Consider the following 11,319-nt stretch of genomic DNA (forward strand, 5'->3'; position numbering starts at 1 on the left):
CTGGCTACTTTTTATATTTTTAGTAGAGTCGAGGTTTCACTATGTTGGCCAGGCTGGTTTCAAACTCCTGACCTCAAATGATCCTCCCACTTTGGCCTCCCAAAGTGCTGGGATTACAGGCGTGAGCCACCACACTCAGTCAATTATCTCTATTTCATAGTCAGGAAGTTGAGGCTCAGAGAGATTAAGTAACTTGCCCAAGGTCACACCTCGAGCAGTGAATTCAGGATCCAACTCAGGTCTGTGTGACTCCCCCAACTATGCCACCCTCCCTGCCGAGGTAAACAGACATACGGGGAGAGTCTATGTCAACAGGGCAATGGCTGACGAGGCACCAGAGACTCAGATAGGGCTGACAGGGAACAGCCTCCTGGAGGAGGAAGAGCCGCCCTGCCTTCTGCATCTAAATGCATGGTGCCTCAGAGGCAGAAAGCAGAAGCCAGTACTCAGGGCAAGCTCCCCAGTGCCACTCAGCTAGCCAAGTCTGGGCTGCACTGGGCCGAGTGGTGGCTGTCCCCTTGCCCCATTTTCTAGGGATCTAGTAGTCTCACCTTGGGCTTGGGATGCACCGTGAAGCTCAGCAGCCCATGGTACACCTGAAGGGTCATGGGGTAGCCCCAGGCCTCCAGGTCTTGCTTCCGCAGAAGGGTGGCCAGGCAGGAAAGGACCTGGAAGAAAGTCAGAGTCCCTCAGTGCCACCAGCCTCGGCCAGGAGGGAAAAGAGCCCAGGTTCTCACTGACTCCAGAAAATCCCATCTGTCTGAGGTCCCCAGGGTGCCTAAACCCCTCTCCAGGGAACATCCAAGCATCACCAAATCAGACAGGCTCTGGGAGTCGCCAGATGAGAAACTAAGCCCCAGACACTAACCCATCGGAGGACAGAGGTGGAGCCGCTGCTGGCCTGAGCTGACATGATATCCATGAAGGCTTTGGAGGTATCAGAGAACTTCTTAATAAGCACAGGGCTGGGAACACTGTGGGAAAGAACAGAGACGGTCACCCCAGAGGGTCCCTGAAGAGCAGCTGGCGCAGCCCCTCGTGGTACTAAGGAGGACAGGGCAAGGGGCGCTGGTGGCACAGTCACTCAGAAAGTGAGCAACAAAGTCAGAACAGGCGCCCACCTTATCAGCCAGCTCAGTGTGCTTTCCACTCGGGATCCCTGCCTCCCTCACCTTCCCACTCCTAAACTCACACCAATCCTCTCTCCACCTCCCCTGGCAGTTCACATCTCCAGAAAGCCCAGGGCCAACTACTCCTTCCCTCCCTTCTGCCACTCACTGCTCCAGGAATGCCCCTTCTGGGGGCCAACACTCACACTCCCTGGTATAATGACCCAAGTCACCCAGGACCCTATGTTGTAGAATGCCACCTGATACACAAGTATCTTTTAAATTGTATTTTAAAATTTCTGGCCAGGCACGGTGGCTCACGCCTGTAATCCCAGCACTATGGGAGGCCGAGGTGGGCAGATCACCTGAGGTCGGGAGTTTGAGACCAGCCTGACAAACACGGAGAAACCCTGTATCTATTAAAAATACAAAATTAGCTGGGCGTGATGGCACACGCCTGTAATCCCAGCTACTTGGGAGGCCGAGGCAGGAGAATCACTTGAACCCGGGAGTTGGAGGGTGCGGTGAGCTGAGATTGCGCCATTGCACTCCAGCCTGGGCAACAAGAGCAAAACTGTCTCAAAAATAAATAAATAAATAAATAAATAAGTTTCTAATTGTGGTAAAATACACATAAGATAAAACATCATTTCGGCTGGACGCAGTGGCTCACGCCTGTAATCCCAGCAGTTTGGGAGGCCAAGGCGGGTGGATCATGAGGTCAGGAGATCGAGACCATTCTGGCTAACACAGTGAAACTCCGTCTCTACTAAAAATATAGAAAATTAGCCAGACGTGGTGGCGGGCACCTGTAGTTCCATCTACTTGAGACGCTGAGGCATGAGAATGGCGTGAACCCAGGAGGTGGAGCTGCAGTGAGAGGAGGTGGCGCCACTGCACTCCAGCCTGGGCAACAGAGCGAGACTCCGTCTCAAAAAAAAAAAAAAAAAAAAAAAAAACAACACATCATTTCAACAATATTTTTAGGTATATCATTCAGTACTGTTAAGTATATTCATGTTGTGGGGTTTTTTTTTTTTTGGAGACAGGGTCTCACTCGTCACCCAAGCTGGAGTGTAGTGGCACAATTAGGCTCATTGCAACCTCTACCTCCCAAGTAGTTGGGACTACAGGTGCATGCCACCATGCCTAGCTCATTTTTGTATTTTTTTGTAGAGACAAGGTTTTGCCATGTTGCCCAGGCTGGTTTCAAACTCCTGGGCTCAACAGTCCACCTGCCTCAGCCTCCCAAAGTGCTGGGATTATAGGTGTGTGTCACCACACCCAGCCAAGTATACTCACATTGTTGTGCAACCAACCTCAAGAACTTTTTCATCTTAAAGAATCAAGGTTTTTTATTTTTTACTTTATTATTTATTTATTGATTGAGATGGAGTCTCACTCTATTGCCCAGGCTGGACTGCAGTGGCTTGATCTTGGCTCACTGCAACCTCCACATCCTGTGTTCAAGTGATTCTCCTGCCTCAGCCTCCCAAGTAGCTGGGATTACAGGCATGTACCACCACACCTGGCTAATTGTGTATTTTTAGTAGAGATTGGGTTTCACCATGTTGGCCAGGCTGGTCTCCAACTCCTGGCCGCAAGCAATCCTCCTGCCTCAGCCTCCAAAACTGCTGGGATTACAGGTATGAGCCACTGCGTCGGCCATGACTTTTAATTTTTATTACTCAAAACAAGTTTCATTTTCTTTCTTTTTTTTTTGAGACGGAGTCTTGCACTGTTGACAGGGCTGTAGTGCAATGGTGCGATCTCAGCTCACTGCAACCTCCGCCTACTGGGTTCAAGCAATTCTCCTGCCTCAGCCTCCTGAGTAGCTGAATTACAGGCGCCTGCCACCATGCCCAGCTAATTTTTGTGTTTTTAGTAGGGACGGGGTTTCACTATGTTGGACAGGTTGGTCTCGAACTCCTGACCTCAGGTGATCTGCCCACCTCAGCCTCCCAAAGTGCTGGGATTACAGGCGTGAGCCACAGCATGTAGCCTACCCAGCTAATTTTTACATTTTTAGTAGAGACGGGGTTTTACCATGTTGGCCAGGATGGTCTCGACCTCCTGACCTCTTGATCTGCCTGCCTCAGCCACCCAAAGTGCTGGGATTATAGGTGTGAACCACCGCACCAGGCCAAAAAAGTTTCATTTTCAACAGAGCTTTCTGATTCTGCTTTTGCCTTCAACACTTTCACAATGATTTTCTGCTCCTCAATAAGGAAAGCACACTTGATTCTGTCATGAACACACTGAGCACACATGGAACCAGGGAAGCACTGCAGGTCCTACGGACGTGCCTTTTGTTTTGGACAATCAAATAAGAACTTTAGATCTCACAGCACGAGCTCCTGAAAGTCTGCCTGGACACACACCACGTGAAGATTTTGGTGCCTTCCCAACCTTCTTGGCATAAAGGTAAACGATTCTATTACCAGGGGTTCAGGACAGCCTACTTTTGTTAGAGGTTTCTCACTAGAGGCCTACGATGGTATGTCACACGCTGGCCCATTCTGCATGCCTCTAGACAATGTTCATGAAGAGCAAGTATCTTTTTAAAAAACAATTCCCTGATCCTGTTTCTCCTGTCCACATTCCCTTCTCCCCTCCACAAAAAGCCTTGGGGTTCAAAAAGGAGGCAGAACTCACCGCTTCAGGACAAGGTTCAGCAGGTAAGCAACGGCGGCCAGGGACTCCGGGGACTCCACTGCTTCTATTGTTGTCATCTGAGGGCCAGATTGAGGGGGTGTGAATGGATAAAAACTTACACTGAGCAAACAGGAAAGAGAGTGGGGGAACATGTGCCCAGCAGAACAGTTGTGACTGAGAACCACAGTATCAGAGCTTCAAATCCTGACTCTGGCATTGTGCGGTTTTGGGCTAGTAATTTAACCTATCTGTGACTCAATTTCTTCATTTGTAAAGTAGGGATACTAATGCTACATACCTTATAAGTTGTTGTGAGGTTTAATTGAATTAATATATATAAAATACTGCCTGACACATAATTAAAACTATATATATGTGGCTGGGCGTGGTGGCTCACGCCTGTAATCGAGCACTTTGGGAGGCCGAGGAGGGCAGATCACGAGGTCAGGAGATCAAGACCATCCTGGCTAACACAGTGAAACACCGTCTCTACTAAAAAATACAAAAAATTAGCCAGGCGTGGTGGCAGGTGCCTGTAGTCCCAGCTACTCGGGAGGCTGAGGCAGGAGAATGGCGTGAACCCGGGAGGCGGAGCTTGCAGTGAGCTGAGATTGCACCACTGCACTCCAGCCTGGGCGACAGAGTGAGACTCTGTCTCAAAAAAAAATAAATAAATAAACTGTATATATGTTTATGTGCATATATATACAGAGATAGATAGATAGTTTTTTTGAGAGACAGGGTCTCCCAGGTTGGAGTGCAGTGGTATAATCATAGCTCACTGTAACCTTGAACTTCAAAGCTCAAGAGATCCTCCCACATCAGCTTCCCAAGCAGCTAGAACTACAGGCATGCGCCACAAAGCTTGGCTAATTATTTTATTTTTTTGTAGAGACAGGGTCTCACCATATTGCCCAGGCTGGTGTCGAACTCCTAGCCTCAAGCACTCCTCCGACCTTGGCCTCCCAAAGTCCTAGGATTAAAGGCGTGAGCCACCACACCCAGCCAAACACCATATACTGCCATCTAATTTATTTCATTATTCTAGAGCAGAGGTTGGCAAACTTTTTCTACGAAGGACCAGATAGTAAATATTTTCGGCTTTGCATGCACATTTGGTCTCTGGTGCATGCTCTTTTTGTGTGTGTTTTAACAATTCTTTAAAAATGTAATAACCGGGCTGGGCATGGTGGCTCATGCCTGTAATCCCAGCACTTTGGGAGGCCAAAGTGGGAGAACTCATTCAGCCCAGGAGCTCAAGACAAGCCTAGGCTACATGACGAAACTCTGTCTCTACCAAAAATACAAAAATTAGCTGGGCATGGTGGCGGGCGCCTGTAATCCCAACTACTCAGGAGGCCAAGGCACGATCATCACTTGAACGCAGGAGGTGGAGGTTGCAGTGAGCCATGATCACACCACTGTACTCCAGCCTGGGCAACAAAGTGAGACCCTGTCTCCAAAACAAAATAAAAACAACAACAACAAAAAAACCCAAAAACAAAATAAAAAGTATATATATACACATATATATATACACACACTCACACACACACATACATACACAAATATATTTATTTATTTAATGTAATAAGTAGGCCAGCCATGGTGGCTCACACCTGTAATCCCAGCACTTTGGGAGGCTGAGGTGGGGGGATCACCTGAGGTCAGGAGTTCGAGACCAGCCAGGCCAACATGGTGAAACCCTATTTCTACTAAGAATACAAAAATCAGCCAGGTGTGGTGGCGCATGCCTGTAATCCCAGGTACTCAGGAGTCTGAGGCATGAGAATTGCTTGATACCATGAGACAAAGGTTGCAGTGAACTGGGATCGTGCCACTGCAGTCCAACTTGGGCAACAGAGTGAGACTCTGTTTCAAAAAAAAAAAAAGTAGGCCAGGCCTGGTGGCTCACGCCTATAATCCCAGCACTTTGGGAGGCTGAGGCAGGCAGATCACGAGGTCAGGAGTTTGAGACAAGTCCGGCCAACATAGTAAAACCTCTTCTCTACTAAAAAATACAAAAAATTAGCCAGGTGTGGTGGTGTGCACCTGTAATCCCAGCTACTTGGGAGGCTGAGGCAGGAGAATCACATGAACCCAGGAGGCGGAGGTTGCAATAAGTTGAGACCATGCCATTGCACTCCAGCCTGGGTGACAGTGCGAGACTCCGTCTCAAAAAAAAAAAAAAAAAGTAATAAGTAGCCAGTTGCAGTGGCTCAGGCCTGTAATCCCAATAATTTGGGAGGCCAAGGCAAGATGACAAGACGGTTTGAGCCCAGGAATTTGAAACCAGCCTGGACAACATAGTGAGACCCTGTCTCTTTAAAAAAAAAGAAACAAAGAAAGAAAGAAAGAAAAGAAAAGAGAAAATAAAAATGTAGCAAATACCACCAGCCTTCCTAAGCCACCTGAGAATAACTGAAGCACTTTCACCTGGTCAAGGCTGTCCTTCTCTACCCCCACATGCCAGGGGCACTCATCTTCTCACTAAATCTTGCATAATCTGCTGCTCTGAGCACCCACCCTCCAGCGGCACCCACTCACCAGAGCAGCGAAGTACTCAGTCTCCGTCTCCTTCCCTCCCTGGGAGCGAATCACCTCAGTGACAGCAGCCAGAACAGCACAGATCTGCACAGGCGGGAGAAAGCACTGTGACTATTTGAGGCCTAATCCCACCCCAGGGGAACCTCCTTTCCTTGCTCCTTTACAGATTAATCTCTGGTTAAAGCCCAGAGACAGACAAGACAGGCAACATTCAGGGCTTGGGTCCATACCAGGGGGCCCAGCAAATAACAAGACTCAGAAAATGCTTGCTAAAATTCCACCATGAGGTACTAACCTTGTAGAAATACCTGCGTGAGATAAGTGTGCAAATATTTATGTACAAGGATGTTCATGGCAGCAACAAATTGGAATGGTCAAGAAGCCATCAACAGGAGATTAATAATGTACTGTAGTTGTCTCTAATGTACTGCAGTTATGGGGGGGGGATGGGTTCCAGGACCCCTAAAGATACCAAAATCCGAGGACACTCAGGTCCCTTATATAAAATGGTGTAGTATTTGTGTATAACCTATATACATCTTCTCATATACTTTATTTATTTTTTTTGAGACAGAGTCTCACTATTACCTAGGCAAGAGTGCAGTGGCATGATCTCAGCTCACTGCAACCTCTGCCTCTGGGTTTAAGCAATTCTCCTGCCTCAGCCTCCCAAGTAGCTGAGATTACAGGTGTGCACCACCATGCCCAGCTAATTTCTGTATTTTTAGTAGATATGGGGTTTCACCATGTTGACCAAGCTGGTTTTGAACTCCTGGCCTCAAGTGATCTGCCCTCCTTAGCCTCCCAAAGTGCTGACATTACAGGCATAAGCCACCATGCCTGGCCTCCCATATACTTTAAATCATCTCTAGATTACTTGTAACACCTAACACAATGTAAATGCTATATAAATAGTTGTTATACTGTATTTTTGTTGTTGTTGTTGTTGTTTTTGAGACAGAGTCTCACTCTGTCACCCAGGGTGGAATGCGGTGGCGCACTCTCTGCTAACCACAGCTTCCACCTCCCAGGTTCAAGCGATTCTCCTGCCTCAGCCTCCTGAGTAGCTGGGATTACAGGCATGTGCCACTACGCCAGGCTAATTTTTTGTACTTTTAGTAGGGATGGGGTTTCACCATGCTGGCCAGGCTGGTTTTGAACTTCTGACCTCAAGTGATCTGCCCGCCTCGGCTTCCCAAAGTGCTAGGATTACAGGCGTGAGCTACCTTGCCCGGTATATTATTATTATTTTAAAAAGATTTTTCAATCCATGCTTGGTTGAATCTGCAGGGGCAGAACCCGCAAATATGGAGACCTGACTGTATCGTTATACAATAATGAATGATTTAAATAGTGCATTATTCAAAAGAATGAGAACAACTATATATTAACTTATAAATATCGTTCAGTAGGGAAAAAGTTGCAGAACAGTGGATAGAAAATAAACTAATCAAGCAGGGCACAATGGCTCACACCTGTAATCCCAACACTTTGGGAGGCTGAGGTGGGCAGATCCCTTGAGCCCAAGAGTTCGAGACCAATCTGGGCAATATGGCAAACCCCATCTCTACAAAAAATACAAAAATTAGCTGGGTATGGTAGCACTCCCCTGTAGTCCCAGCTACTTGGCAGTTGGAAGGCTGATCAGCTACTGCACTCCAACCTGGGTGACAAAGTGAGACTCTGTCTAAAAAAAAAGAAAAGAAACTAATCACATTTTGGTAAACCTAAATAACAAAATTGGGTAAAAAAAAAAAATATATATATATATATATATATTTTTTTTTTTTGAGACAGAGTCTCGTTCTGTCACCCAGGCTGAAGCGCAGTGGTGCGATCTCGGGTCGCTGCAACCTCCGCCTCCAGGGTTCAAGTGATTCTCGTGCCTCAGCTTCCCAAGTAGCTGTGATTACAGGCGCATGCCACCATGCCAGGCTAATTTTTTAGTAGAGATGGGTTTTCACCATGTTGACCAGGCTGGTCTCAAACTCTTGACCTCAAATGATGTGCCCACCTCAGCCTCCCAAAGTGCTAGGATTACAGGTGTGAGCCACTATGTCCGGCCTGAAAATTTAATTTTTAAATTTTAACTACTCATAATTTAAAATACTTGATCCATTTACTAGAAAACATATATTTGTAACAACCTGGCAAATAGGTTTGTAGTAATTCATAGTAGGCAAATCTACTTGTACAACTATAAATGTTATGAACTCTAAATACACACAAATCAAGTATTTCCAATGAAAATTTAGCATCTAAGTAGGGGTATATGGGTAAATTATACACTAGATTTTGAAGAGTTGGTATCATAAAAATAACGCTGTAGTAAAATACACTGATTATACATTGAAGTGATAATATTTTAAAGATACTGAGTTAAATAAAGTACATTATTAAGATTAATTTGGGCCCGGCGCAGTGGCTCACACCTGTAATCCCAGCACTTTAGGAGGCCGAGGCGGATGGATCACCTGAGGTCAGGAGTTTGAGACCAGCCTGACCAACATGGAGAAACCCTGTCTCTATTAAAAATAGAAAATTAGCCAGGCATGGTGGCGCATGCCTGTAATCCCAGCTACTCGGGAGGCTGAGGCAGGAGAATCACCTGAACCCAGGAGGCGGAGGTTGCAGTGAGCTGAGATCGCACCATTGCACTCTAGCCTGGGCAACAAGAGGGATACTCAGTCTCCAGAAAAAAAAAAAAAAAAAAAAGATGAATTTATTTTACCTGTTTCTTTCAGTTTTTAATATGGCTACTAAAAATTTTTAAATTACATATGTGGCTTGAATTTAGATTACTATTGGACAGAGCTGGTCCAGGAAGACAGACAATGACCCATTAACAGGAACTCTGTGAATGACTCAAGTTGGGGGATCTACCATCACATTATATTCTTCTTATATCATTTTGATATCATTTAGAATTTTGACATTTTTTATTTCAATAACAAAAAATATATATAACTTTAAAGTATAGATAAAATAACAAAAGTAAGGCCAGGCACGGTGGCTCATGCCTGTAATCCCAGCATTTTAGGAGGCCAAGGCGGGAGGATTACCTGAGTTCAGGAGTTTGAGACCAGCCTGGCTAACATGGTGAAACCCCGTTTCTACTAAAAAAAAAACCAAAAATTAGCTGGGCGTGGTGGCACATGCCTGTAATGGCAGCTACTTGGGAGGCTGAGGCAGGAGGATTGCTTGGGCCCGGGAGATGGAGGTTGCAGTGAGTGAAGATTGCGCCACTGCACTCCAGCCTGGCCAACAGAACGAGACTCTGTCTCAAAATAAATACATGAATTAAGTTAAATTAAATTAAAGTAAATAAATTTAGTTCTTGCTAGACAAAACGTTTCCTAATCACTGTTACTCAGCATTTATTTACTCAACATATGTTTATTGAAAATACTCTGTGTAAAAGTGCTGTTAGGTATAGCTGAGGAGAGAAATGTTTGCAAAATATTTCTACCCTCAAGTACTTCAGCAGAGGAGATGTTCTTATAAAAAGCAGAAAGTGGAAACTGCCCTAGGAGGAGACATAAAGGGGAGGAGCGATGACGCATCATCCAGAAATACCAGCTGTTGTCATCGAAGACCTGTCGGCCAGAGCTGAAGAAAAGGCATGAGTTGGCCTCTCCTCACTATCCTATGGCCCTCCTGACCCTCACCCCTACCTCCTTGTGGGCAGCCGAGTTAGACTCCCAGAAGCGCTGTACTTTGCTGAAGGTGACGTTTGTGCAGTCGGAAAGGCCACTCAGGAAGGTGCCCGAGGACTTCTCGGTGAGAACCAGCTCCGCCTCTTCTTCCATGGGCGTCTCAGGGGCTTCGCTTTTGTCCAAGCGCAAGGACCCTGACTGCAGCTCATTATGTAACTTCACAGCATCGACCGTCAGGTCACTCCTTCCTGAGAGCCAGAGGCACAAGATAAGGCCCAAGCCTCCTTTTGGTCAAGAGAACAGAACAACCCCTGGGAAACAAACCAGCCCAGGCCAAATCTCCAACCCGAGAGGCTGAATTCTGAACACAGCCAGTCTCATAAAACCACTGTATGCCTAAAAACTTGAAAAACCAAGGAGAAAGGGAATCCTCCATGTAAAAGTTTCTGCTTCCCTGTAGCAGTGGAATAAACGCCACTGGGAATCGGCTGGGAGCTAGATTCAGAGGGCCTGCAAAATAAATGAAGGTGAACGCGCTCTGTAAAGAGCTACCCAAGGTCCAAGCCATCTGTCTCAACTCTGACACCCGCGGTACCTTACACAAGACATTTCCCTACTGAGGACCTCAGTTTCCGCATCTGCTAAATTGCAAGGACTGCCCTTCAGAGAGGGCTCCAGATCCGACATCCTAAGAGATGAAACGTCCAATACCTGGCCCCGGACTCTCCCAGAGGCCCCAGACTCATCTAGACCCAGGTCTGCCCGGAACCCCGCCTCCGGCTGCGCTCGGGTCCCAACCCAGCTACCTGACGGCCGGCTGAAGAAGCGGCTGCGGGCGGCCTGGCGGTGGCGGCAGATGGCGGGGTTGCTGTCGCTGCTGTGGCCTTTCTTCCAGCGCTTCAACTTAGCTGAGACACCAGAGGGCAACTTTCCCGAGCGACCCATGTTGACTAAGCCGTGGCGGGGAATGAGCTTAAATGACCGGCTTCCAGGGACGTAGAAACACGCTCAGAACCCACGTGGATACCCTGTAGCCTTCACTTCCTCTTCTTCTGGCGTCACTTCCGGATTCGTGTGCATTACTATGGTAAAACAGTCAACATCCGGTTTTACACCTCCTCCTGGCTTCGGATGGGGAGGAGCTCCAAGGAGATCCGTTGCTAGGGAGGAAGTTAGGTTGCTAAGGGTTCTATGGGGTTCTTACTCCAGCCAGGACCAGGTTTCAGGGCCACAGGCGTGAGCCTTATAAAACTGGAGTTTGGCTGAGTGTGGTGGCTCGTGCCTGTAATCACAGCACTTTGGGAGGCTGAGGCCGGTGGATCATTTGAGGTCAGGAGTTTGAGACCAGCCTG

General features: G+C 47.1%; 1 protein-coding gene across 2 annotated transcripts in view; it reads right to left on the bottom strand.

The window, feature by feature from the left end:
* The window catches only part of RRP12 (ribosomal RNA processing 12 homolog), a 44,009-nt gene extending 32,960 nt beyond the window's left edge, over positions 1-11,049 (bottom strand). For both annotated transcript variants that reach the window (XM_054435430.2, XM_063670058.1), the window contains exons 1-6: positions 10,774-11,049; positions 9,986-10,215; positions 6,312-6,395; positions 3,765-3,841; positions 869-974; positions 552-668 (exon numbers count right to left, since the gene is read on the bottom strand). In XM_054435430.2, the coding sequence (XP_054291405.1) occupies positions 552-668; positions 869-974; positions 3,765-3,841; positions 6,312-6,395; positions 9,986-10,215; positions 10,774-10,912 (753 nt within the window). In that variant the 5' untranslated portion in view covers positions 10,913-11,049. The remainder of the gene's footprint in view (positions 1-551; positions 669-868; positions 975-3,764; positions 3,842-6,311; positions 6,396-9,985; positions 10,216-10,773) is intronic.
* Between the last annotated feature and the right edge of the window lie 270 nt (positions 11,050-11,319).

This window comes from Pongo pygmaeus, chromosome 8 (genome assembly GCF_028885625.2).
Source record: "Pongo pygmaeus isolate AG05252 chromosome 8, NHGRI_mPonPyg2-v2.0_pri, whole genome shotgun sequence".
Classification (NCBI taxonomy): Eukaryota; Metazoa; Chordata; class Mammalia; order Primates; family Hominidae; genus Pongo; species Pongo pygmaeus.